Source organism: Betta splendens, chromosome 7 (genome assembly GCF_900634795.4).
Source record: "Betta splendens chromosome 7, fBetSpl5.4, whole genome shotgun sequence".
In the NCBI taxonomy this organism is placed as follows: domain Eukaryota; kingdom Metazoa; phylum Chordata; class Actinopteri; order Anabantiformes; family Osphronemidae; genus Betta; species Betta splendens.
The window spans coordinates 5,580,914-5,608,110 of NC_040887.2; the positions used below are offsets into that span (position 1 = coordinate 5,580,914).

At 47.6% G+C, this 27,197-nt stretch overlaps 3 protein-coding genes across 5 annotated transcripts; 1 reads left to right on the forward strand and 2 right to left on the reverse strand.

The window, feature by feature from the left end:
• Nucleotides 1-193: 193 nt before the first annotated feature.
• Nucleotides 194-13,376, forward strand: slc16a4 (solute carrier family 16 member 4). Of its 3 annotated transcripts, none has more exons than XM_029155943.3 (11): nucleotides 194-693; nucleotides 931-1,101; nucleotides 2,505-2,638; nucleotides 4,115-4,233; nucleotides 4,503-4,635; nucleotides 4,727-4,870; nucleotides 4,969-5,130; nucleotides 5,245-5,895; nucleotides 8,819-9,030; nucleotides 9,901-9,994; nucleotides 11,005-13,376. In XM_029155943.3, exons 4-11 carry the CDS (start codon nucleotides 4,117-4,119, stop codon nucleotides 11,211-11,213), a joined length of 1,722 nt encoding a protein of 573 aa, XP_029011776.1. In that variant the 5' UTR covers nucleotides 194-693; nucleotides 931-1,101; nucleotides 2,505-2,638; nucleotides 4,115-4,116; the 3' UTR covers nucleotides 11,214-13,376. The 3 variants fall into 3 exon arrangements, with proteins under 3 accessions (XP_029011776.1, XP_029011777.1, XP_029011778.1); XM_029155944.3 differs by having other exon boundaries at nucleotides 955-1,101; XM_029155945.3 differs by lacking the exon at nucleotides 931-1,101.
• A 3,065-nt stretch (nucleotides 13,377-16,441) lies between these two features.
• On the reverse strand, nucleotides 16,442-21,269 carry rbm15 (RNA binding motif protein 15). Its single transcript, XM_029155940.3, has one exon. The coding sequence runs from the start codon at nucleotides 20,958-20,960 to the stop codon at nucleotides 18,414-18,416; it is 2,547 nt and encodes an 848-aa protein (XP_029011773.1). The 5' UTR covers nucleotides 20,961-21,269; the 3' UTR covers nucleotides 16,442-18,413.
• A 641-nt stretch (nucleotides 21,270-21,910) lies between these two features.
• Nucleotides 21,911-26,216, reverse strand: LOC114858685 (uncharacterized). The gene is made up of 3 exons (XM_055510266.1): nucleotides 25,806-26,216; nucleotides 24,167-25,656; nucleotides 21,911-22,987 (listed from the first exon to the last, which is right to left on the reverse strand). Exons 2-3 carry the CDS (start codon nucleotides 25,607-25,609, stop codon nucleotides 21,911-21,913), a joined length of 2,520 nt encoding a protein of 839 aa, XP_055366241.1. The 5' UTR covers nucleotides 25,610-25,656; nucleotides 25,806-26,216.
• Between the last annotated feature and the right edge of the window lie 981 nt (nucleotides 26,217-27,197).

A 27,197-nucleotide genomic window follows, 5' to 3' on the forward strand; every position in this document is an offset into this window, starting at 1 on the left:
TTATTATCCTCTTGGCTCAGTGTTTCATGGTTAACCAGTACACTTACTTTGAATTCTACTTTATATACAACGAAAAATGCGCTAGATTTTGCAATCATTAGTTAAAACCGAAGCAGCTGTCCCACTTTGCGCACGGAGCTTAAATACGCGCTGTCCCCAGGGCTGGCCGGGTTTGGCGCAACTGCAGTGGAAGTCGTCTAACCCCGCTCCCCCGCAGCACACGCTCGCGACCGTCATCGCAGCGCAGCTTGGTGGCGCACCACCTTCATCCAGGACCCGAGGGAAGCGCGCGGCGCCTCTGATGTTTTGACCGCAGAGCACTCACCCTGCAGTCTCTCTCTCTCTCTCTCTCTCTCTCTCTCTCTCCCCGCGGGCCCTCGGATAAGGTTCTTTGCTACGTCTCGGTCACGTGTCTGCGCCGAGCGCAGGCTTGGCTTTCGGCGAATGCCCTGCGCGAGCAGCGGTGCACGGGCTGACATGTGAGAGGCAACTCACAGACACGCGCAAAGTTATGGCACGGTCATCACCGGAGGAAGAGGTCCCACGGAGATTCCTGCCTTCGAACACGTCCCTCGCCGGCGACGCGCACGTCTTCCGGGACGCTCACCGCCGGAGCGACAATCCTCACATTACGCCTTAAATAAAACCAATTGAAAAAAAGCCTGAACGAGCATTGATAACTTCACTTCTCAGGTACGTTTGTTTTATCACTTTACTGGAGTAGGTTTGACAGTAAATGCAATGAAAGCGGCCGCATGTTCATGGCATTTACACAAACAGAATCCAGTTTAAACCTGGTTCTAATTTACATTTGGTGTCGCTGAACCGTTTTCCACCACACCTGAGCCTCTGCGGACCCTCGGTGTCCTCTGTGACCCACCGAAGTTATTTCTGGATGTAAAACTTTTCACCCACATTGCGTCACCGCAGGTTTTTTCGCATCTTTCGGATCAGGATACGCAGCGGCGGCGCCGGGCTCTGATTTTCCGCATCAGCCTGAAAGACCCGTTTTCCGACGCCTCAGCAGGGTCGAGTTAAGCGAGGGGCGCAATGCAACAGGCCCGTGGAGTGGAGATAACGAGTTGCTCGCAGCCACGCACGGTGAGACCCCCCTGTTTTCTCCCCACAATAACGCGTTTTTGTGCGTGCACTCGTGCGCTAAGCCAGAAGCTTTGGGCTAAACACCAGGCATTTACTATATAATCCCGCAATTCCTGCGCACTCGGGGCAGGAGCGAGGCTGCGCTCGTGGTTGGAGGCTCCGGGTGGTGTCGATGGATGAAAAAGCCAGGAACTAATGAAAGAAATGACACAGAACTGCACTAAAGCAGCATTGGGAGGATTATTAGTGCTACTATTAACTTTAACCCTATTTAACCTCTTAACCTTTTATTGTCTGTTAGTAAGAGACTTAATGAGTTCACTGCTGTAATAGACTTTCACAAGATAAATTAGATTTATTTTTCCCAGTGACCAATCTATTTTTTAACTAGGTAAGTGACTTGTGTTAATTTAATTGATTACTCAATCTGAGACCTTGTTTGGCCTCTAACCAGTCATGCAGGTGTGCAACGCTTGCCTTGTTCGTTGGGGTTAACCCGAAGACATGTCTGTACACATGTTTATGTCTGCAAACGTTGATGAGCAGTTTCTTCACGTAGGGAAATTAACTTCAGGTCGTGTCCGAACACATCACATCAGTCCACAGATTCATATTAACAGCCTAACGTGGCTTTAATAACGCTCTTTAAAAACTCTCTGCTTGTCATGGATCACTGTGTTGTGACTGCTTAAATTGAAGTTAAGCCTTTAGTCACTGGTTACAAATGCAGTGAATCAATGTTTGTCCTCATGTCACTGCCGGACGCTTTGACTCCAGAGGCTGAGGGGTTAAATTCACTGTCGAGGGGTTTCTATTGAACCTCTCTCATCTGGTGACACAGCTGTTTGCTGCTGTGTCGTCTGCGGCTCAGAGGAGTGGTTTTTAATATTTGTTCTGAGAAAACCCCTCAGTCACTCAGAATTCCTTATGGTGAAATAAATATTATCTCTGGCCTGAAGCGAAGCCTGTCTGATGCACACTCAGACCCCGGTCGGCAGGATTCAGCCTCTTCTTCTTCACCCTCGTTGTTGAGCCTTGTACATGGGAACAAGGAGAGAGCATCACAGCTGTTGAGTCTGCTGAGTCAGGGGTTTTTACTGCGCTGTGAGCTTTCAGCTGGTGCCTGCTCGCATCTGCTGAACACTTTATGTCACCGCTCACTTGTTAACGTCTCACATCATAAATAAGGCACAATTAATTTCACAGTGTTAGGTGTTACACTCAGGCGTTCTATAAAAAATCTCATAAACCCTCTAATTCTTCTTTTTATTCTCATACAAACACAATCTCAGTCTCGCGTTTCACTTCACAGATTGATTATTTACCAGCTGCATTTTGCTTTGAAGCACCTTCTACGTATTTGTTCTCTTTTATCACTTCTTGCCTCATTTCCCTCATTGCAGGTGTAAGCCGATCTCCATGCAGCCATAGTTCCAAGTGCCCTTCAATCGACCTGAGGATGACGCTCAGAGAATAAGGCGTCTGACTTGATCTTCACCTGCAGCACCTTTGAGGCGTTTTACCAAATCAGCATCAGGTAAAAAACTGACGTGAGACGTGAGACTTGCGTTCATTTAATGTTTGTTTTCTTTAATAAAGGAGAGAGTGGATGACACCGACCCGTCTGAAGCGCAGCGAGTCTGCGGTGCTGCAGTGACACAGTGCTCGGGTCTCGCCTCAACGTGCTGATCTCAAACCCTCAGACCCCCAGCGTGTTCACAAACATGCGTTGGAGCGCGTTCAGGACAACTTGTGAACAGCACATGGGGGGGGGGGGGGGTTCCTTAAAGCACACTGGCCCGATTCTTTCTCCTTTTAATCCGTCCCCCGCCTGCTTTGATCGTCTCAGTCAGGCTGATGCAGTGAATGGAGCGCTGGTCGTAAACGGGTTAACTCTTCCCTCGTTTCATGCTTTGTTCAAGGTGATCGCTTTTCACCACTGGAGGTGATTATAATAAATTCCCCATGTGCTGACAATGTGTTTGAAAGACCAGGTTTTATTAGACTTTTAGCCAATGATTAATGCTGCCCGGCGGTTTCATTTCCATAATGCAGATGTATTTTCTCTTGGGAGCCAATAGAAGTGTTACAAATAATTTAAATGCAGCTGAATAATTTCCTGTTTTACACAGGCATCATTTACTAGAGTACTGTTGGTACAGATAGTGGCTGTTCTGTAGAATAGTTTGTTGTGGTGTGGAACCTGTTACACAATGGGACATGGGTGGAGGTACTTACATTTTGCCTTTTTTTTATTAGCATGTTTTTGCAAGTTGCGACCTGAAATGAAGAAAAGTTTGATCAGTGTGAGTCGGTCCCAGTAGGTTGTGTGACTGTGGTTCGCTGTTAGATTAAATATGTCTAATATAAAAGTTAGGACCCGAAATCAGGACGCATTCACATCTTAGGAAATGCACTCGACATTAAAGCAGCAGTAACGATTGGCAGACATGACGCATTTTGAGAACTAAGTTTAATTACTACAAACAGTAACAGTGTGTGAATCATAAACAGTAGAACAGAACACACGGGTCTCATGTGGACTTGGAGCTTCATTCTTCAAAACCTGCGCGAGCTGGAAACAGGAGGGACTCAAAGCAGAGAAAATCAAGGTTGCTGCTGCCACTGACCCCGTCCTCCATGAGCCTGGTCAAACATCAGGCTGCATTATCTCATAGATAATACAGTGTTTACATGCTTACCTGCTTGCTCAACCATGTTTATATTAAGCTGCGTATGGATGCTGTTTTTCTTCTTTGGTCCAAAACCTACATTGGGAAATAAACCGGGTCTATTACAGCTACTGTACCCAATAATAAAGAAAACAGGCATTCTTGAGCAGGTCAGGTTGTTTTTCTGTGCGATCTGGTCAATTTCCATTAGTCCAGTTGTCAAAAAGCTGGTTTACTCAACAGTGGCTCTCTAAAACCCTAATAAAGAGGTTTAACTAGAAAGGGAGTTAATATAGCAACATTTTTATAGTAATGAAAGTATTGCTGCTTTCCTCCTGCAGCCATGAACCTGTTCAGGAGGGATGCCATGACTACAAAGAAGGAGAAGGAGAAAGAGGTCCAGTATGAGGAGCCTCCAGACGGAGGCTGGGGCTGGATGGTGGTGCTGCATTGCTTCCTGGTATGTTGAACTCATTTATGCCATGAATATAGTTTCTCTGGTAATGTTGTGATTTTATGGTGGTGGTTCGTAAAATGGCTCCTGCTTCAGCTGCAAGGTAACAAATAAAAGGTTAAGAAACATGACTTTACTTTAATTTAAACCACAGCGTAGCAGTAGAATTTGAAGTGTTTGTGTTTTATAAAGTGAACACACCCATGAAGTGTGTAACCGCTAACTGTCTTGAATGTCGCTCTTCTGCTTCCTGTGCATTGTGTGTGTGTTTGCAGGTGAACGTTCTGGTGATGGGAACGCTGAAGACCTTCGGGATTTTCTTCGTAGCCTTTCAGGACGAGTTCGGAGGCTCGGCAGAAAGCATCAGCTGGATCGGGTCCATCATGTCGAGTCTGCGTCTGTCTGGAGGTTTGAATTTCACAAAGAACCCCACTTTCGTAACGTTGTCAGAGATGCCGTACAGTATGTTTGAATGATCCCGCTCCTGGACCTCCTGCAGCTCCCATTGCGTCCGTGGCCTGTGCCAAGCTCGGCGCCAGGGTGACCTCCATCACTGGGGCGGTGCTGGTTAGCGGAGGCTTCCTCCTCAGCATCTTTGCTAACAGCGTGGTGTTTCTCTACATCAGCATGGGGGTGATCGTTGGTAAGCATCCGTACGGACTGAGACTGATTGACAGATTGTGGCCTTTCTGCCCACTTTCTAGTGACGCCGTTGTTTGAACTGTGCTTTACTCCCCTCAGGAATTGGTTTTGCGCTACTATACCAGTCCTTCTCAGTGGTCACAGCTCTGTACTTCAGAAGGAGGCTAGCGACAGCGTATGCAATCGGGCGTTCTGGGATGGGCCTGACCTTTGCCCTCGCCCCGTTCACGCAGCTGCTCCTGGACCAGTATGCTTGGCAAGGTAAGTGGGGAAAAACCAGCTGATGAGCTAACGCATTTTCTTTGTGTGGTCAAAACATGAAGTAGCTGAAATAAAGCTCTCAGGAGGTGACGTGTTAGCTTCTCCTTGCCGCAGGGGCGATCCTGATCCTCGGCGGCCTCATGCTGAACCTCGTGGCCTCTGGGATGCTGCTGAGACCTATAAATGTGAAGCCCCCCGCGTCGAACCCTACCTCATCCCCCGTCCAAAAGAGCCCTGCTGTTTCGCTCAAGAGCTCCTCAGAGAAGGAACACGCTAAGAGCTTCTTGAACGGCTCCTCCCACTTATCCAATGGATTCTCCAAATCGGACTCCTTCCCGTCTCCACCCCACCCCCACAGGGACTCGGAGCACCTAAAAGGGCAATGCACTCAGGGACCCCCGGACCAGTCAGTGAACCCTGAACTCGCCCAGCTGGTCGCCGGGGGTGTGAATGGCCACGAACCTCGCCGTGACCCGGGTCAGTGTAAATCCACAGAGGCAGACTGTTCAGCAGAGATAAATGGCAGCATGAATGGGTCCACGGCTGTGGGATGTCATTCCCACACCAACGCATCGAGTGAGGTGGCCCTCGACAAAACCAAAGTACTGGATTTCTCCCTCCTGAAGGATCCTTTCTTCTGCATCTACACCTGGTCCTTGGTCTTCAGCCAGCTGGCCTACTTCATCCCCTATTTCCACCTGTCTGCTCGAGCCAGAACCCTGGGCATCGATGCCATGGATGCATCGTTCATCATTTCCGTGGCAGGTGAGCAACACGATTGTGGTGTTCGTTAGATTTCAGGCATATGTGGGGAAGTAGGACTGGTTCACACTCTACTTTCCAACACATGGTGACCTGAACAGAACAATGCATTAAATATCATAAAAAGACATCTCTGCGCTTTCACGTGCCCCCGCATACGTCCATTAAACGTACCCCCCCTGAACCCACGCGTGGCAGACTGGTTGAAAGAGCAGGCAGCATATTTTGGCCACGTGATGTACAGTGTTTGCTGTTGGCTGATGGTACTGGTTAATGTCATTGCACAAGGTGAGCTGTTACAAAAGAGTCAGAGTCACCAGAGATGCACGACTGCAATGCAGCATAGAGAGAGAGACACACACACACACACAGACACACACACACACACACACACACACACACACACACACACACACACACACACACGAGCGGCTGCCGTTCGCCTCCAAGTGTGAGTCTTACCAGGGGTTTTGCACCGTGAGGTCCGCGTTCCTTCTGAGCATCGGAAGCGACACAGAAAAGTCCTCAGTCAACTTCTGGGCATTAATAATTTGTGAGCTGCTCAGACTCTGCAGTCTTATGTAATGAATGTGCTTACGTAAAAGCTGAACTTTGGTACACTAGCCAGGGTGGATGGGTTCAGCTGTATGCCACCGATGAGGCCTCATTTCGACCACCCACCACATCTGCACGTGAGACGTTCGCCTGCGTGGTCAGGCTGTGTGAATTATTAAAGTGTTCTAGATGGGCCTGAATACTTAGAGGTTTCATGCTTCTGTCCCTTATTACTCAGTCCTCCGTCAACAGAGGCATCATTGGGCTTCATGAACATGAACAAGTTGTAAAATTTGCATTAGAGTTTTGACATTTGAAGACATTATATCTGCTGCGCGTTCCTTCATTCATCTCTATGTGATCAATGAAAACCATAGAATTTAAGTGTCTCATTTTTTTGCGGATGGACAAAGTTGAGGCTTGTGCCAGTGAACAGCAAGAGTTCCTCTTTTGACTTGGACACGTTTGTTCTGTCACATCTCTGGTCACGTGCACTGCAATGCGATGGAGAGGGTCGGGGAGCCGGGGCGCAACCCGCTCCACAAAGCAAACAGCCCCGGGTCCCACCGCCCCTCGCTCCGCCGCCCGGCGCCCGTCATAGAGGCCCATTGACTCGGCTGAGCGGGGGAGCCCACTATCGCCCGGGTCGGCCTGCGCATCAGGCCTCCGCCGCCAGCGCCGCTCGCAATCTGGAGTCGCTAAGCAACAACTAACTCAGTAAAGTTTCTGGCGCGGTGACAAGTGGGGCTCCCACAATTTTGTGCATGTGCGCTTCTGAAGTGGCTGATAGTTTCCAGAGGAGCACTGAGGCAGCAAAATGTACAAAAGGGGAGGCGAGACGAGCCAGCAGCAAACTCAGGAGAGCTGGGAAAATCAACATGCCTTTTGTAACCTTTTGCTTTAATCTACTCACAAACTGGGCCCCTTCGAGGCCCGGGGAATGGCATCTCTCCACGCCCTGCAAAAAACCCATGGTCTGTTAATGCTGAGAGGCATTCACAGGCCCTCCGTACATCGCAGCGCTATGCAGCGAAGCGGGCCGTTAGCGTCGGGGGCGTTGCGTGGCTCGCAGTGCTACTTGGAGAGGCCAAACCAAACGGGCAGTGTGCTGAGTTGGAGGACTGAACACACAAACAAACTCACAACCTGTCTGCATGCGCGCAGGGGACACAACGGGACGTTGTCTCGGGTCGCTGGAGGAGGACACATAAACACAGCACAGCTGCCTCATGTCATCCTTTGTCAGGAGACAGACGCTCTAGCGGAGGCGTTCACTGACAGGGATCCTAATCATTTCCATCCATATTTTGGTTTATTTATATGAGCGTCTATACACAGGTTTTATACATATGCATACCTCGCTTCAGAATATTTCACATTTGCTTCTGTCCTGGACTCGAGCCGGTGAATTGCTGTGGTGCAGAGGCTGAGCCCGGGATCCTGCATCTGCACAGAGCCAATGGGTTTCATTGATCAGCAGCTCAGCGTGTAGCTATTTCTGCAGCAGTCAATGCGCCGCAGTTTCCGCATTGTGTGCGGCGCGTCACGTTTAGCCTGGCCTCAGCTCAGAGCCACCGCCCCGTCGTGATACCCACCGGCCTCGTCCACCGGGTGGGATGGAGAGCGTGGTGCAACGCGGCGCCGGCGTCTACTGACTTTTTTTGTCTGTTGAGCAGAAATGGGTGCCCTGCAAAGGCGACTGCACTTAAGCTGCTTTACCCAGTTCGCAGCGCTGAGGCTAAGTAGGAAGTCTATGCGGGGAATTCAGAATGACCCTGATTGTAGTCATGCAGGTCAGTCCGGTCAGACTAGAGATGCCTGTTGGAGGCGAGTGGAGAGGAGGGTTCTCATAGTGATCTACCAGTGATCTGTGACAGATCATTCAAACATAGGTGTCCTGAAACAATGGCAGGTTTTGTTATTTGTGTCAGAACTTCTCCAAAGCGTCCGCTCTGCTGAGGATCCTGCAGACTTTCATTGCACTCCACCAGGTCAATTACACAGATATGATCATCTCCGCGGTGCCTCTTGATTATTAAAGACATCTGAAGCTGAAGGAGAGGGCACAGATGCTTTTTCCATCTTTCCATCAAAAGCTCCATTACCGAAGAGCGGCTTCCTGTTGCTGCCTGAATATTTCATAGTGCATTCCTCCCTCATTCATTTCTAAGGAAACCCGAATGGACATGTAGCGTCACGGTTCTTCAGCCTTATAAGACATTTAAAACACTATTACCACCCTGTGCCTATTGATTCGTGGACTCCATTTCCAGCCCCGTCTTCGAGTCTCACCTTTCATTCTAGTGTTTTCTTAGCAGCGTTATTTTCAATGTCACCTTTCATCACTCCATCCATTCGCCTCTTGCTACAGGCATCACAGAGACCATCTCCCAGCTGGCCTCGGGCTGGGTGACCGACAGGAACCTCTTCCACAAATACCACTACCACAAAGCGTACCTGATCCTGTGCGGCCTGGTCAACCTGCTGTCCCCGCTGGCCACCTCCTACATCCTGCTGATGGTGTACGCCGTCTTCTTCGCCATCTTCTGCGGCGGCTACATGGCTCTGCTGCTGCCCGTCTTGGTGAGGAGGCCGCCCACTTAACGTGGCTGCTCGTTTGATTCATGTAACACCTGCTAATTGTTCAGCACAACGTTATCCGTTTAGTGGGACCTTAAGTTACAGATACGTATAAATACGTAAAAATACATCAGGCAGTTGAAATATTATAAGTATATACACAATGTGAGAGGGCTCCAGGTCCAGGGTACACGTACCCAAACTCAAATAACGCATATCTGTCTATTGACCAGTGCAAAATCACAGAATCCTTTCCAGGGAAGCTGCACGTAAATTACTGGGAAATCTAAATACGAATCTATAAAATAAAGTGTTACCTAACTTCGATTTGCACATTCAAAGGTCTAAAAATTGTTTCAGCTCAACACTGAACACAACGCTGTTTCTGTCCGTCTGTATCTCCTGACTTTTCGAACAATCCCCTCAGCGTCACTCTCACCATATCATCAGTCTGTAGTTCATTTACCATGCAGAGGCCCACTGTCTCAGACTCCTCCAGCCTTGTGGGGGCGTGCGTCGGTTTGAACCCAGTAAAGGTGAAACGGCTTCATTACATCAGAGGAAAAGTATCTTTAAAGCAGAGAATCAGAGGTTTGTCACCCAGCGTTATAAAGTCAGCGTGTATCCAGTGTCTGCGGGTCATTTCATACCTGACAGCATAAAAAGGGAGGACATCCAATATGTGGTGTGATTTCAGCGGTGTGGTGGTAAAGGGCAACACAAGCCTCTGGGCCTAAACGGTAACAACGGTGACAAACCAGTTTCCTTTCAGGCCTCAGCTGAAGCTCCAATGTGAATCACACAACCACTATCACTGCTTATTCATACACCTGTTGTTCTATGCGGCGCTGAACGTGTGGCTCTGCTCTGCAGGTGGACCTCGTGGGCTCAGAGAAGCTCAACAACTCCATGGGCTTCTCCATGTTCTTCGTGGGCCTGGGTTGCCTCACGGGGCCTCCTTTGGCAGGTGAGTGGCCAAGGTGATGTTTGTGCACGTGTGTCTGAGCCCGCAGGCGCCTGAGGAGCGTCTCTTCTCCATATATTTTTGGGTGGGTGCCGCAGCACATACTTTCATGGGGCCCTGAATACCTTCCAGCGCCTCTCGAGTGTATATATGCCGGACTGTCTGCGTGAGCGCGACACCGCACATGCACAGCGGGCTGCACCCAGACTGAGACGATGCGGTTACTGGGTCAAATGTCTTCCTGTCTACATGCAAAGGTTTACAGGAACAGCTAATGCTGGGGTTTAATCATTTTCCCTAATTGATGGCAGATGCCTCCTGGTCTTAGACAGCCATTTCCAATTTGTGGGAATATTTGCCTCACAGCGTGTCGGGTTAGATCAGGTTGGTCCTTCTGATCAACTGTGTTTTCCGGCTTGGTTTAAAAATACCACCCCCTTTAATCGTGTGTTTTACATGTTAAGCCTTTGTACTGTACGTGTGGATGGGACGGTTCTTGGCTCAAAAGCTATGCAGCACATGTCAGTGTGATATACTGCTGTGTGTTACTTTCAGTATTTCTGTGAATGCGTCACATACTTCCAGGTAAAAGGCCTCTTCTTGTGGCCCCACTTAAAGAGGGGGGGTGGGGGGGGGTTCCCTCGGACCCATAGAAGCAGTCCTCACTCAATGTGTCAGGCAATCCCCCCTGAGGAGTTTATGTATTTCAGGGCTGACATGTGACTAATGGTATGGAAATAACATGTGGCTCTGTTTATTGTGCCTGTGGTTTAAGTAAGAACCCAGCGGTGGGCAAACTGCGGCTCCTCGCGTGGCCGCGGGTCATAATAACACCGCCGTTGTCCGGTTCCTCCCCTCAGGGCAACCAGCTGTCTGTTAACTTTCTCAGCAGCCGCTGTAACTTTAAACCTGCTTCTCCTCTGCTGTGGTAGAGATTGAGACACGACGGGGCTTGTACAGCTTTTCATTAACTGATTCACATGTAATTGGCCACGAATGTGTTTGCCTGGCAGGATTCCTGTACGACTACACGCAGACGTACGACTGCTCCTTCTACCTGGCTGGACTCTGCTACCTGCTCTCCTCCCTCTCCCTGTTCATGGAGCCGCTGGCCCAGCGCTGGGCGGCCACCAAGAAACGGACTCAGGCCGCGAGAGCGGAGCGCAGCTGTAGGATCAACGGCTGCTTCACCCCCGACCGACTGCAGAACGGCGCCGTCTAGGAAGGACGCCCAGGACAGGCCCTGGGACCGGACGGAGCCGCCGTGGGCCGGCTTGCGGCGCTTTGGACCTCGGACTGAGAACGTGGCCAAGGATGAGGAGTGAGCGGGACGTCGGTTCGAAACCGCGCAGTAGTTGGGATGTTGAACTTTTACAAAAAAAAGCCAAAATCCTAGTTCCTCTACTGTTGCACCTATTAGGGACACATTCATTCTAGACGGTCCCTTACATGCCACAGCTGGCACATTTTAGTATTAGCAGCTTTGCAACCACAAGAAGAAGAATATATTATTCTATTTTTCAATGCAACAACAAACTTGCACTTGCTTTTTCAGAAAGTGTTTTATTGCTGCGAACAATGCTGTTGAGCCTGAAGCCCTGTCCTGGTCTTTGCTGCAGGAGGTTTCCTTTGACCTTTGACATAACCGCAGACCGTCTGCGTCACGCTGTTTAATTTGCTCTTCAAAGCTAAAACTCAGTATTTGCTTCAGTAGTTGACCCGAATGAAATTTGTATCTGGCCTCAGCTGGAAGCGAATACAGCGCTAATTCAGATATTCTCTTTGGGTCTTCGCTGCAGCTTCACTTCCCATAGACGTTAAAAGACAGAATGTTCAGCACATTTTAACATTCCTGTCATGTTTTGCTCTCTTTGGGTCCTTCTTACCTATTTAAATCTTTTATTCCTGCAGTTTTTAGGGAAAAACATTTGAACATTTTTGAGCAAAAAGAGCATTTGAACTTGCAGTATAATGACGCTGGATTCATTTTAGCTTCTTTAACATAAACAAACACTTCGACATGAACCATGAAGTGACTTCAGCTGCTTTCACTTTAAGTGCTTACCTACAGCTGATGCTTCAGCTTCTCACTGTGCACACATTAGAGATTTCTTCTGCCAATTTAATTGACATTCCAACTTTGCAATGTTTACTCCACCAGCTGTTAGTTTGTCTAGTTTTACATTTACATGAAATCCATCACATATTTTAAATTCAGGGAACACTTGAAATTTTACATTTCTTTAACTAAGCTTTTTCACACTTCACTTCCTATCTCTCATACATATTAACCTGTTTAGAGCTAGTGCCTGCACTTTCCTGCCCAAAATGAGCATGGGAGCCATGAAAGTGCACATATGAGTAACAGCTCACTCTTCTACTCCATCACTGTAGCTTTGACAGCGTCCCCTGAAAGAAGCCAGTTGGGTCCAGGCCGAAATGCTCTGATGTGTGAATGTCTCGGAAACGTATCGACTTTGTAATTCTGCTCATTTCTGACCAGCTGTGTAACAATGATGTCTCACATATGTTGCCCACTCTCACAGTGCCTGCAGACAGCCAAGTAATGGCAATGCCGTTTATAATTTTATTGTGTTTTTACATGGGAGTACATTTGTTGCTGAATCTTTTTTATACAATAGTTTTGTGTTTACAGTGAATTCTGTTGTCACAACTGTTCGCCTTATAAAGGTACTGTATAGTATCTTTACTAACTTTTCTACGATGTCAGCCAAAGACACAATAGAAAACCTACGTACAAGCTCACTGTTAGTTCATGTGATTGAATACAGATTAAACCACTGTGGCCCAGGAGCCACTAATGGACTTGTTTGTTTAATGCTGCCCTCTTGTGGATGGTGAAGGCTTCTACGTAAAGAATTCCTCTTCAATTAGTACCAAATTATTCCCCCTCAACTCACTTTCACAATACTGAGCGAGGCTCTTTGTATTGTTTCAACAACTACAGTCATGCATAAAAGCTTTTTGGCTCACGATTACATTCACCAGCAGTTTGCTTTTGTGATTGATGGCCAGAGAGTTATTTCTGCTATAATACGTCTTTCATGGAAAGGATTTTATGCTTTAGAGGTGAATTTGGTTCTGGGGTGTTTCACTGGATCCTATAAGAAACTGTCAGTTTAAGCAATATGTTGAAATATCTTTCATGATGTCAACAACACTGTTAAAGGAGCAAGTTCTGTTTAATGGGGGTTGGTTGCAACAAATTTACACTGTTTTGTCACTACTCATGGATTTGTTAAGTGATCAAGTTTAGAAAATGTGCTTATCTAATCGTACATATCCTGTTTCAATCCATTAGAGTTTGTTTTAAGCATTGTAACAGAGAACACTCAGTAGTAATAAACTGATGTGTGACTCTGTCTCTTCTTGTGTGATTCATAATGATAATAATAATAATACACTGTCACCACACAAAATGCAAAAACACAAGTTGCTGCAGGTTTTACAGAATTTATTGACATAATTTATACAAAGTATTGATTTGAATAAACTGTCCCATCTACAAATATTTCTAATCTTTTAAGTAACCTGAGCAAAATCCTAATACAATTAGCAACCATGAATGTTCATTTGTAGGTTTATGTATAAACGCTTTGACAGTGTTAAAGAAAGAAAATTAACAGGTCACTTACTGCAGAAGACGCCTGATGACATCGTTGATGGCCTGAAACAAAATGATTCACTAGATGCTGTCCGGTGGAGCTCTGTAGGACACATGACAACATGTTCACATCTTTAAACCTTTACAGCAATAGATGACCAATAATAGATGAATTGCTTGAGTGTATAGAAAAAGGTTTGTTTTGGAAGCCTCACTGCTGTCACAACAAAACAAAAGTAGAAATCATAAGATGTGGACTTGGAAAATGAAAAATATGTTAGAGTGGTAAAATAGTACTTTAACCATATGACACTTTTCACCACATACTATGACATTTTTCACCAGATAGTGCAGTAGCTTAGTAAAGTATGTGGTGAAAAGAAGTTACCATATACTATGACACTTTTTGTCCACATACTATGTGATCAAACATATGCCTTAGTACAGTAAGTGGTAAAAAGTATGTTATATGATGAACTAGTACTTTCACCACATACTCGACTGTGACACTTTTTTTTTCACATTATTTACTATTACATATTTTTCAGTGCCTTAGTACTTACACCACTTACCGTATGGTGAAAAAGTGTCATAGTATAGTATGTGATGCAAAACATGTCTTAGTATGTGGTAAAAAAGGCCATAGTATAGTATGAGGTGAAACAAACTGTCCTGAATAATATGCTTTAGTATTGTATGTGGTAAAAAAACATGTCATGGTATAGTGTATATGAATATATATGTATTATGTGATGAATAAAAGTCATATTATAGCCGCTTCGTTGAGGTTAAGTTATTCCACTGAGTACAAGTATGTCAAACATGTACTAAACTATATATAGTTAACTACTTAGACTTCTACCTGGTTTGAGTCCAGCCTCGCTGACGCTGAGAAGTTCATTTATGCCTCAACATTATCTGCAGCTTAAGGACAGCCAATGTGGTTACTTGTGCATATTGAACACCAGTAAAGGGACGCACCGTCAACATTTAAACACACTGTTCACAGAATTCATCTTTTTACTTTATCTTATTTATCTTCACAGGCTTTTTGACTGCTGGATAAATGTTTGCCAACCAGCTGCTCACATATTTAACCAAACAGACCTGAAATTACACATGATCTGCTCACCATTTCCATACCTGGTGGTTATTACCTGTAAATACTGTGTAATGCAAAATACTGTTTAAACCAGAGGTTATGTGTATAATCCTAACAAAGACAGTGATGAAGACAATAGCTTAATGCTTGAAAAACAATTCAGTCTGCACATCTTACACCAGCTTCCTTACAGATCGCATTACTTTAAGCTTCAACTCTAGTCTTGACTCCTCCAAACACTGACACAAATCACTCTTTAGGGCCATGGTAGGAAATAAAACATCTAATAAAATGCAGAAACTAAATGTGCAGTATTTGCATGTCAGCTGTGACAGCAGCACTAGACTTGCCTATAAAAACTCTCTGAACACTACTGTACCTTTTAAATAAAAGCCATTTTGTAATTTCTGAAAATAAAAGACTTCACAAGAACATTCAATTGAAATGGGATGAATTTGCATTACACCGACTCTGCTTTAAGCAAAATTAGTGTGGGTACTAAATAGAACTGGGTATTTTGGATACCTGGCCAACCCATTCAGTAATAACAACCTCAATAATTGCATTCGATTCAAACTCAAATCTGCCATGTTTGCATTTATGGGTGTAAAATGTGATGGTGACGCGTACTTACCACTGCTGCCTTAACCACGGATACAGACATGGCGAGCAGCACCTGGCTCCTTACTCACCATTGGTACAGTGATTGCAGCTCTCTCCTGGGCGTCTGCTGTGCATGAATGTGATGCGTCAGGTAGTTGACTGGAACTGAGGAACGTAGTTTAACTCCATGGTTCTCAAGGTGGCAATGTTTCCCCTATAGAGCTATGAGCTCATCCTCAGCACAGGACGCAGTGTGGCTAAAATAGGCAGCAGTAGAAAACATTTCTGTGAAAAGGGGGCTGAAACAAAAAAAGAGCTCCTGGAAGAATGTCGGGGGCTGATGAGATCCGCAGCGTTGATTCCTTCCCGTGGAAAAACATGGTCTGTTTGTGTTTCACTTCCATGCTGCAGCTTTAGCAGAGCCAACACTTGGTCACTCATCTCCTCGGAGAGGGGACAATCAGAGGAGAGCACAAAGATGGGGGCAAGCAATATTCCTAGCTGAGGGTTGGGCCAATCCGCTTTCCTGAGACAAGCCTTAAGTCAAATCAGATCACAACTGGGCAAAGTATAATAAAGACAAATCAACCCAGTGGTTCAGCATTGCCTCTGCAGTGAGACACATTAAATAGCGGCTTCTATGGAAATTTCAGAGCGGTGTCATGCACAATCCCCCTATTGGAGTGTGTGGCGGCCAGGGATGGGACTTCCACAGCTCCTTCTCAGGAACCGGAAGACAACAGAATACTTGCACATGCTGCTGTCTGCTCCAGCCCTCGTCTCCTGGACTGCACCGCTGTCCTGCATCTGTGCAAACTGGACTCTCACTGTACACCAAGGGGCAGTGGAGGCTCCTCGATCCCGAGCAGGTGTTCGCATGCCAAGAGAGGCAGGGGGGCATTGGGGAGCGACTTATGCTGGACAACTTAGGAGTTGACAAGAGGCCTGTGAGCAAACAGCAATCCTCACAGGAACGAGTGTCCCTCCGCCGGTGCTCTAAACAAATTGCAAATCGTCTCCCTTTTTGTGTGCGGAAAGAAAACTTCAAGTGACAACTCCTTCGAAACACAATAAAGTACAGCTGCTTGTTTCTTCAACTCACTTCCATCGAAGAAACAGGTTTCCCTTCAAATGAACAATTTATTGATAATCGGTCACATTAAGTGCTCAAATGCACTCTCTGGTATGTGAACAGCCTCGGATGAGCTCTATGGATTATCCTTTCCCATGACATCAACGTGTACATTGCTCAATTTTCCATTTAAAACAGAAGTCAGCACAGGTGCAGGTGGACTACACAACTTAACAGCCTCGTCAGGGAGGACTCACAAACACTAAGTTGCCTTCTCTGCAGAGGCTTGTCGCTCTGCACTCGTCCACGCTGGAGTCCAACGTCGCAGTATTGTGATGTTGACACACAACACATTTTCAAACACATGAACATTTTCAAAACATAGTCAACCAAACTCAACAAGCCATAATTTGGGATGGATTTCTACTCTGTGACAAACATACAATGGCAAAATAAAAACGTGTAAGTAGGCCTTGGGAACATGTTGGCAGAAAGAAGTAAAAATGTGGCAGATTTAGAGCTCTAATATTGAAATTCAAACATTAACTGTTAGGGTAGTGCTAAAAGCCTAAACTTACACAGACCTACTTACTTCACATCATCATGTTTGTTACTTTGACCAAACAATGTACTGAAACTGAATAGCCGTACTATTCTTATAAGACCAAAGGAAATGAAATAGACCGTCCAATGTCAACACAAAATCCTCTAAGTTTCACTACATTAATAATGTAGTTTTTCATAATTAACATTACACCATTCCTAAAGTAGGGATGCACAAAATAAAATATGAAGTAAAAAAATATTAAAAGCATGTTAGTATATGCTTTGCTATGCTATGTGTATTGAGTTATGGGCTGATCCCTGGGCAAAAGGTCTTAAATTTGTTAGTATTCAGCATTCCACGTAAAGCTGACAACGCGAATTTAGTTTTACTCATGGACTGGACACACACATGTCACTGTCTGTGTTGCAATGAAGTGCTCCAGTACTGAGGAACATGGTGAAAATACGCCCAAATCCATTCCAATAACCTGAACGTAATTATTTAAACACTCGACGACAACAATAACTGAAATATCTGAGCGGTAATATAGAAACATTTGATCTGGTATATTTTTGCCAACCTTGTGAACACACACATTGAGACCAGTGTGATGTTCAGTGCAACCCAAAATCAGCTCTCCTGCAGTCGTTATGGTGGATACCTCGTGAAAGCAAGATCGCCGGAAATGAGTAGTAGTGGAGAATAGTGAACAGGACTTGCGAGATTAGCTTTGGAACTGCAGTCCTAAATAAGCCACTGCAACTTTACTGAATTCATTGAAGGACGCACTCACCTTTGCATCAACCCATCAAAAATGTCACACTATAAATATTATTGCACTGTAATTCAAAGCTTTGAAAATGCTATGCTCTGATTCCTTCATGTCAGGACACATGTATGAAAGAGACACAATAACGCTGCCAGTACAGTCTGGGTCAATACGACACAACAACCTGGGAACTAACGTGATCTTTGTTTAGCTGCTTTGATTTTCAGGTTTTGCCAATACTGTGAGGGAGGACTTGTCTCTGGGTGGTAAGGGTTTGTGAAGCAATTGTTTAAGATTGTACTGTAGTGGGGGGGTTATTGTGTCACCTCTTTAATTTCTATTTTCCCCATGTGGTCGCTCTGGACATCTACATTTTAACCCTGTAAATGACTCAGTCATACTCTATATTACTTTTTTTCATATAACAAATGTATTCCTCAAATGCCACTGTAGGTTTATGATTTAGCATTATTCATACACCCTTGAAAAATCACTTCAAATACACACGCCCTTTAAGTTTTATAGAAGGACACTGTTTGTCCTTTTTGCGGATTACATGGTAACATAAAAACACTCAGGAACCATACTAGTGTACCCATAATGCAGAACACACAGCATGCAATAGTTACTGACATACAGCAGGTGTTTCTTTTTTTTGTAACATGACTTGAACTTAGTGTGTTCTGATTTTTTTTTTTTTTTTTTTAAGATGCTCCACGAACCACAATCATGACCAGGTAGTCCTCTTCACTTTTAGCCAAAGATTTGGCTGAGGAATCAAGGAACTGCTGGGAGAAATCACAGGGAGGGAAAGCATGAAGAACCCCCGTGTTGTCTTTATCTCGGCTCCCTCCCACAGGCAGGCTGATGACTCCAGCTGCTTGTTTTTGGTTGAGGTAGGACACCAGGTTACGAAGCGGCCGCTGAGTTGAGGCTGCGGGGTCGGACGAAGACCCATCCTCTGTGGTTCCAGGAACTGCTAGCAGGATGGCGTAGCCGCCAGGACCGGCCACCTTGATGCGGCGGGACACCTCGTCGAGCTTGGGCTGGTCCAGACGGAGGCGCTGGGTGATCTTTAGTTTGCTCACCTGCCTCCCCGTCGAGCCGTCAACGAGCAGGTCACCAGCAACGCTGTGGTCCCCCTCCAACAAGTGCATGTTTGCTGGAAAGTTACTGTTCTTAAGCAGCAGCATGCCGTGCCAGGCTAAACCGAGCTTGGCGCCGTCCAGTTTGGACAGCTGGCCTCCTTTAGAGTTGCCCTCTGAACGTTCTCTTTTAGCTGGCCCTTTACCGCCATCACCTGCTTTGCGCTTACGTTCACCGACTATTGAAACACTGCTGCTTGAAAGACCCTTGTCAGAGACACTCTGGCCTTTGAGTCTCCGCTCGGGCCCAGTCCTTTCCAGGCTGCTGTGGCGCGTCGGGGAGGCTCTCTCCCCCCTGACGGGCCGCTCTGAGTCACTGAAACAGCCTCCTTCTCTGCTGCTGCCGCCGGGACTGGCATCCGGAGACGCACGTCTGCGCCGCACTGTCCTCTCCGTGCTGTCCGGAGAGTGCTCTACGTGACGCCCGTCCTCCATCAGGCGCCGCTTGCGCACAGGTTCGCGTCCCTGAAGTTCTCGTTCCAAGGACCAGGGCTCCCGCGTGCGTCGCTCACGGTCCAAGTGCTCCAGGGGCTCGAAGGGCGAGGCCCGTACCCGCTCCCGAATAGCTGGGTTGGCCCACTCTGTTCCAGGGAAGAGATCTCTCTCCCTGAAATGAAGCGGCGGTGGAGTCCGTTCCCTGACCCTCAGCGGTTCAGGTGTGGCCCGGTGGACAAATGATTCTGCCATTATATCAAAAGGTGGCAATGGGAGAGGCTGCAGAAACTGCTGCTGGTAGCGGTGTTCAGTGTCAGCGAAGTCCACTCTAAGTCTTCTTTCTGGGCCTCCCAGCGGGAAGCCTCTCATGTGTGTGCAAGCTGCCTGTGCAGCGTCCAAGCTTTCATACTGTATGTAGGCCCAGGTGTCTCCTTTTCTATAGTCAATGGTCCTTATAGTTCCAAACCGGTCAAACTCTCTTGCAAGTGCAGCTAAAGGAACCCATGGTCCAAGTCCACCAACCCACAGTCGTGTGGTCGGCGTTGCTTTTCCATAACCTATCTTTATGGGGTTGCGGCCCACAATTTTCCCAGACATACTAAGTTTAGCTCTGTGAGCCATGTCGAGGTTCTCAAACTTAACAAATCCATATGTGCTCGTTTGTCCCCGCGTGGGTCTCTTGATGTCCACCTCTGTTATGACCCCAAACCTGTCAAAGGCTCTCCTCAGGTCCGCCTCTGTGACGGTTATGTCCAGGTTGCCCAGGAACAACGTCCGGTTGGCTCTTTGGTCGTCCTCCGGGGAAATAAAGTCCTCCTCGCGAAAAGGCGCTCGCTCTGCGATAAAAGCCGGACGAGCCCTGGCTTCGAACAGGGCGAACTCCCGGTCCCGCTCCAGTTCTCGGGGCAGGGGGGGCGGCGGCGGAGGGGGCAGCCTGCCCAGGGCCAGCTGCTGGAGCCGATAGTCCCGGTAGCCCAGCCCGGTGGGCGACAGGGCTCTCGGCAGGTGCCTGTGGCTCTGCGCCGCGGCGTACACGTCCCTCTCCACGGGAGAGCGGCTTCTCCGCCTGTTGATGTACACCGCCTCTATTTTGAGCGGCCGGTCGTAGAGCACGAGGCGGCCCCGCGCGTGCTTCGCGGCTCTGGCGTCCTCCGGCTTCCTGAAGTTCACGAACGCTATGCGCTCGTCGTTGCTACGGCTTATCTTGACGCTCACGTCGCCGAATTTCTTGAACTCGTGAAAGAGTCCGTCCTCTATGTCCTCGTCGCTCAGCTGCGTGCCGAGGTCGCTTATTTTCAGGGTTTTGTACTCACTCTCGGCGCCGGCCAGCGGAACGCGCTGCTCCGCGCGCGACGCGGTCCTCGGCGAGGCCAGATCCAGCGTCAGGCTCAGGCTGTGGTTCTTGGCGACGGAGCTCGCCGCGGCGGGCGGACAGCTGTGGTTGTTTCCAGTCCGGCTGTGGCCGTCGAAGTCCCGCTCTCTTTTCTCGGCGAGCAGACTCCTTCTCGTTGAGCCGCCGTCGCTTTTGGTGGAGCTGTTTCCGTTATTGCTCCCACTGGACACGGACAGAGCACCCATTTTCTTGCTGGTCGGGTGGCATCCTCCCCTGTCTCGAATATCGTCCAGGGCCCGGGAGCGTTTTTTAATCGGCGACCGCTCTTTACCTTTCATTTCTGTCCAACGCGGGTGGCCCTCCGGGTGCCCGTTTTAATGCTATTTTCTGCAAATTAGTGCAGAAAATGACTGCGATGGAAAGCGGTTTTATTCACTGACCCTGCGGCAAAACAAAAACAGTCGCCATTTTGTACAGATTAGCGAGAAGGCCCACCTCTTCGCCCTGATTGGCTGAAAAGTGGGTGGAAAACTTTACTGTGCCCGTCAATCATCCGAGGGACGTTTAAATACATAGTTCTGTATGGGATTCTGGTTGATATGCTTTTATTGTCAGTTTAATGTGTGTTTTGCAATTACTTAATTACACAGCTGAAAGGAGCACTATTACGCTGTACTAGTCTATTATGAGAAGTCAAATAAAATGTCTTTAGTGAATTTTATTCCTTGCAAGCAGAGGTTAGTGCAGTGTGTGAGTGAATCAGTCCAGTGTTGGAAACAGGCAGGGAATTGTTATTTCTAGCAGATGGCTCGGTTTTACACTGACAATATGTAGCCGAGTGTGCCGACATGCTGAATTTGTATTATATTTTTTATCAATAGTATTGCTTTTTATTATTACATTTCACTTTGAATTATCTAACATAGTCAGATGCACTATACAAAGAATGTACACATGTGGTGGTATTATAATAATGTATCTATGTAGATGTAATAAATATGACAAATATGTCTTTCTAAATTTTATTAGGGTTAAACATGAAGCTACAGTCTCATGAAAAATCAAGTCGTCAGAGGAGATAAAGAGAAGCTATACAGTTAATATGTATATGTAGCTCATATGAGCTTGGATGTTGTATGCACATGTATATAGGACAAAGTATATAATTCATAAAAAAGAAAAATTAAAGTGAAATAAAAAGTAAAATATTTATTATTACCAGAGTGATTGAGGATACAGATTATTTATCTAATCAGAATTAGATATCATCAAAAAACATCCAAGGAGTTTATGCTTCATCTAAAAGTGCCACACAGTCGTGCTCTTCTGGTTCTCCCTCCATGGGGAGCAGTGTAGATGGATCCAGAGTATAACAGCGTTCAATAGTAATGTTGGGCGTGTCACATAATACTGTGCTGTATTTCTCCCACTTTTCTGGGGAAAGCTGGGACGATTTTCGTTCTAAAAGTAGTTTAACTGCATGAGGGCTGAGAAGCGTTAAAGCAGCACCAGAAACGGGTTTCATGGAGGCCAGAACGGCCTTCTCTGCAGCTGCCACAGCGCGCAGACATGGGGGAAGTCCAGCGCTCCCTCTGTCTAATTTTGCTGAAAAGTAACTAACAGGCCTCAGCGTGTCTCCACGCTTCTGTAACAGTGCAGACGTCATGAACCCATTCCTGTCATCAACGGTTTGTGTGAATGGACTGGACGTATCAGGAAACGCCAGCGTGGGTGCAGTCTGCGAAGCTGTTTTCAAATCCTCAAAAGCGCGTTCAGCTTCTGGGGTCCACGTCACCTCATCCTGTGCCTCCAGTGGCTCAATGGAGCGCAAGGGGGCTTCAACAGCAGAGTAGTTGGGAATGAAGCTTCTGAAAGATGAAACCTTGCCCAGAAACGAGCGCAGCTGTTGCTTGGTTTCGGGTTTGGAGGTATTTTGAATCTTCTCTATTCGTTCGGGGGTGTTAGATTTGCCCTCTGCTGTGATCGCGTAGCCCAGGTAAGTCACCTTTTCCTGCACAAACTGGAGTTTGGAGCGGCTAGCCTTGTATCCCTCTGCAGCCAGGTGCTTCAGAAGCGCGAGCGTGTCTGTCTCACACCGGTCTCTGGTGGGGCTGCAGATCATCAGATCGTCTGTGTACTGCAGGAGGGCTGTGCCGTGGGTGAGCTGCAGGCGTCCCAGGCTCGCCCGGACCGTTTCACTGAGGATGGCCGATGTGTCACAGAAGCCCTGAGACAAGCGGCTGAAGGTGTACCCTCCCCCCTTGAAGCGGAACCCAAACCAGCGCTGGCTCTCGGCATGAACAGGGACGCTGAAAGCGGCGTTCGCCAGGTCGACAACAGAAAACCAACACGCGTCCGGCGGAACCTGAGCGAGAACGGTGTCTGTGTCGGGCAGCGATGCCGCTCTGCGTTCAACAACAGCATTCACCGCTCGCAGGTTTTGTGAAAGTCGACATTTATTTCCAGCTTTCTTTTTTTCAAGAAATATAGGTGATATAAAAAGTGGGTTTTCACATGGAACGATAACGCCTGCTTTTTTGAAGGCTTCAAACACGGCTGTAATTTCAGGATTTTCAACTTGTTTTGAGGGATGTTGCTTCTTCCCTGGCCTGCAATTAGGTTCACTACTTGGTCGGATCACTACTGGTTCAGCGTTCTTCACGAGACCAACATCAAATTCCCCTTGTGCCCAGAGAGTCTCAGGGACTTCCTGTAGTTTAACACAAAGCAGTGTGCTGACTGTGTCTTCACATTCCTCCCCTAACGTGTCTGTAGGTTGTTTATCAGTGTTATCATGTGTGAGTGGTGTGGGTGTGTTACTGTTGTGACTATTGTTGGCTTCCAAGTGGACTGATGGAGCTGAAGGATCCAGCAGACCCCCAGCGCTGCCCGGCTTCAACGCGTCGGTGTGGCCCCCAGCAGAGGCCCCCTGCTGGTTTGGACGGTCCTCGGCCCATTGTTCCTTAAAGTCACAGCCATTAGGATCCCTGCTGTGGTTTGGTAGATTTCTGCTTCCTCCTCCACACCTTTCGCCCCAGTCTTTTTCTCCTCTTCTGCCTTGACCCCATCCTCTGCCTCGTGGTCCTCGTCCTCTCACTGGGCTCCATTCTCTGCCTCCTCCTCCTCCTCCTCCTCCTCTCACTGGGCTCCATTCTCTGCCTCCTCCTCCTCCTGCTCCTCCTCTCACTGGGCTCCATCCTCTACCTCCTCCTCCTCCTCCTCTCACTGGGCTCCATCCTCTACCTCCTCCTCCTCTCACTGGGCTCCATCCTCTTCCTCCTCCTCTTCCTCCTCCTCTCACTGGGCTCCATCCTCTTCCTCCTCCTCCTCCTCTCACTGGGCTCCATCCTCTATCTGCTCCTCCTCTCCCTTGACCCCATCCTCTACCTCCTCCTCTTCCTCCTCCTCTCACTGGGCTCCATCCTCTTCCTCCTCCTCCTCCTCCTCCTCCTCTCACTGGGCTCCATCCTCTACCTCCTCCTCCTCTGCCTTCACCCCATCCTCTACCTCCTCCTCCTCCTCCTCCTTCTCCTCCTCCTCTCACTGGGCTCCATCCTCTACCTCCTCCTCCTCCTCCTCCTCCTCCTCCTCTCCCTTGACCCCATCCTCTACCTCCTCCTCCTCTGCCTTCACCCCATCCTCTACCTCCTCCTCCTCCTCCTCCTCCTCCTCTCCCTTGACCCCATCCTCTACCATGTCTTCCTCCTCTCCTTTGACCCCAGCCTCTTCCCCAACTTACATAAAACTGGCTCTGCTCTGTTATGAGTAGATCTTCCTGCGCTTTGTCTTCTTTACATTTTTGCTGTGCTTTGATGGCGTTTTCAGTACAAATTGCACGAAGCTCCCCTTCAAGCAGCCTGCTGTCCTCCCAGTCGGTCCAGATGGATCTGGCTCCTCCCTGTATGTCTGATCGCAGGCCTTTAACGAAAGAGTCGGTCAGGAGACGTTCCCAAGGTGAGCATTCACGGCCTGAGTAGCGAGGTTCTTCAAGGCCGCAGTAACTGTTGACGGCGCCCGTGAGGCGTGCGAGATGCTCAGACGCGGTTTCATCGGCGCCCTGCGTGCAGGCGGCCGCGGCGGCGGAGTCGACCCGCGGCGGGAACGCACTCTCTATCTGAGAGCACAGCGTCTCCAGCGCTTGTCTGTAATTGTCATTGCTTCCATGAGCCCAGTCCGAGTCGACCCTCTGATAGCTGCCAGCAGGGAATGTGTCAGAGACTCTGTCCCAGTCATCTTGACCCACCTTGAGTTCCAGCAGTTTCCTCAGTTCCAGCAGAGTCGGGCTGTACACTTCGCACAGCACCTTGAGGTAGTCCGCGAACCTCTTGCCCGAGTTTTTCAGGGGAGGCAGATGTGACATCGCGTTCCAAATATCTGTCTCTGTCCAAAATCGTTCGAAGGGTGGCGCCCGCGGCGACGCCGGGTCGGTGCCGGCGGGCGCGTCGTCGGCAGGGTCCGGTTCACACGCCGGTGCTGCGTGTGGAGGTGCGGCCTCTGGCGGGGCCATTGAGGGATGGGTGACCGTTGAGGCGCTCGGAGGCACCGGAGGACCTGGACCGGCATGCGTCTGAGAACACAGAGCCGTTCCCTCGTGGGCGATTTCTTTTATCGAATTATTAGTTTGAAGCTCATCGAAGCTCAGCTCATTTAGAAACGGCCCCTCTCTGCAGTGCCCCCTTCTTTCCCTGCATTCAGCCTCGTGCTTCCAAATCTGTAGAGCCTTCAGGTGTTTCTCAGCACTTTCCAAGTCCTTCATAGATACTCTCTTCTTGGCCATAATTTTTTTCATTTGAAAATCCATTCTTTTCTGAGCCTGCATCAGATAACTCATGTGGAAAGTACCTTCGGGGGGAAACCCAAACTTTTGCACCCAGACATCCAGTGGTTCGACGGCTGCTTCACCATATTTAGTTTTCATGAGGACGACATTTGGAGCAGTCAAATCAACAGTCTCCTCTGTAGAATGCTTGCCTCCACCGCTGCCCATCCTCCCCCACTCAGTGAGACGCTGCGGCCCAGGTTTCCTCCACAAGCCTGCGAAAGGCAGACAATTAAAAAGAACAAGTCAGAGTTTACAATTTAGGTCCTTATGAATCCATATCTGGATTGTGGACAATATATTCAAAAGGAATCCATCTTTTTTTAATCAAATAAGTTCCTTCTAATCAAAATTTAATTCTCACCGTGCTGTTGCACAGCGCGTTCTCCTCGTGGTAGAACCTGGGTGTTCGGTTTCCTCCAGTGAGTCGTTACCGTGGTTCCCCCGAACCGCGATGGGCGCTGAAGTTGTCCCGCAGCAGAAGCGATTGTGGTTTGAAAATAACGGTGAACTGTGAAACAAAAGCTCGCGCCACAGCGTTCGGGAGTTTACTTCCTCGAAGAAGTATCTGGTGCAGAGTGAAAGCAGGATGTAGACTCTCACCGGTATTTATGATACAGCTCGAGGTCGACCCTGACCAGCGGAGCGGGACGTTCTGCTGGTGAAGTCAGGCACATGATAGCAGATAGAGGAGCCTCACAAGATAAAGCAGGGAAAGTTTTCTCTGTAACTTTTAATTCAGCATTTTTCCACCAGAAAGATTTTAAGGCGGACTGTCTGCTCTGAACCATCTCTTATAGGAACCGTCTGTGTACAGATACAATTGGGGAAACTCCATAAAGGTTCACACAACAAAAAATACGAATTTTAATGTCTCAAATTTAAAACTTAATTTCAATTTCATCATTTGAAATTTAGAATTTCTCCGGAAGGTCATCGGGCTGGGGCTACAACTACACCATGCCATAACTCGTCTACGCCACAAGGTGGCAGTATTTGAACAGAGGTACAGCAGCCCATAAGCCTCATACGTAAAAATGACAGAACCTTCCTCTGAGGCCATTTGGACCAAGCGAGCTATCAGTTAACCTCTAAAATATTCAAACCCCATAATAATTACAGGACATTCATAAATTAAGACAATGCTGGTGTATGTTTGGCTGAAACGTGTCACTATTTTTGTTGCCTGTATGTCACCAATGAAAAGCAATTCACATTATTGCTTAACATCAGGATAAAGGAAATATTAGTGGATATTATTTTTCTCAGCAGCTAGATTTTGTCCATTTTATTCACACTTTACAGTAAAACAGAACAGCTAACCTCATGTTAAACTATTACGTGAACTCTTTAAACATTACAATATCTAAATGGGCTCCATTGATAAACGATGTGTTGGAAGCTCCTCTGCCGTTTGACTGCGTCGTCGTGCCTTCACATCTTTCACCTTAGCACCGCATGTTAATGCTGTTGGGCCACAATAGCTCCGCTTCGAGGCCCAGATAAATCTTGTTGAGATCAAAGCCCGGAACAGTGGCCAGCAGCAGGCGGCTTTACACATTTTAATGAGCATTAAATCATATTTTTAGTCCAATAATGAGTCTGAGAGTATGGTCATGGTGACAAGTGTTCACCCTGTGACCCTGACACACAGTCAGAGTTTTTACCTTCCCCCAAAGCTTGTTTATATTTAACTAATGTTGCAGCTTAATATATCAAGTCAATACAGATCAAAGCTTAAGCTGTACCACTGTAA

What these genes read in the sequence shown, in the direction of transcription:
- slc16a4 (XM_029155943.3), top strand. Translation starts at nt 4,117, where the DNA reads ATGAACCTGTTCAGGAGGGATGCCATGACTACAAAGAAGGAGAAGGAG. An exon ending in GAGTCTGCGTCTGTCTGGAG is followed by an intron (nt 4,636 to 4,726) that starts GTTTGAATTTCA and finishes GACCTCCTGCAG; the next exon opens with CTCCCATTGCGTCCGTGGCC. An exon ending in GTTCATCATTTCCGTGGCAG is followed by an intron (nt 5,896 to 8,818) that starts GTGAGCAACACG and finishes CTCTTGCTACAG; the next exon opens with GCATCACAGAGACCATCTCC.
- rbm15 (XM_029155940.3), bottom strand. Translation starts at nt 20,960, where the DNA reads ATGAAAGGTAAAGAGCGGTCGCCGATTAAAAAACGCTCCCGGGCCCTG.
- LOC114858685 (XM_055510266.1), bottom strand. Translation starts at nt 25,609, where the DNA reads ATGGGCAGCGGTGGAGGCAAGCATTCTACAGAGGAGACTGTTGATTTG. An exon ending in GAGGTAGAGGATGGAGCCCA is followed by an intron (nt 22,988 to 24,166) that starts GTGAGAGGAGGA and finishes GTTCTCGCTCAG; the next exon opens with GTTCCGCCGGACGCGTGTTG.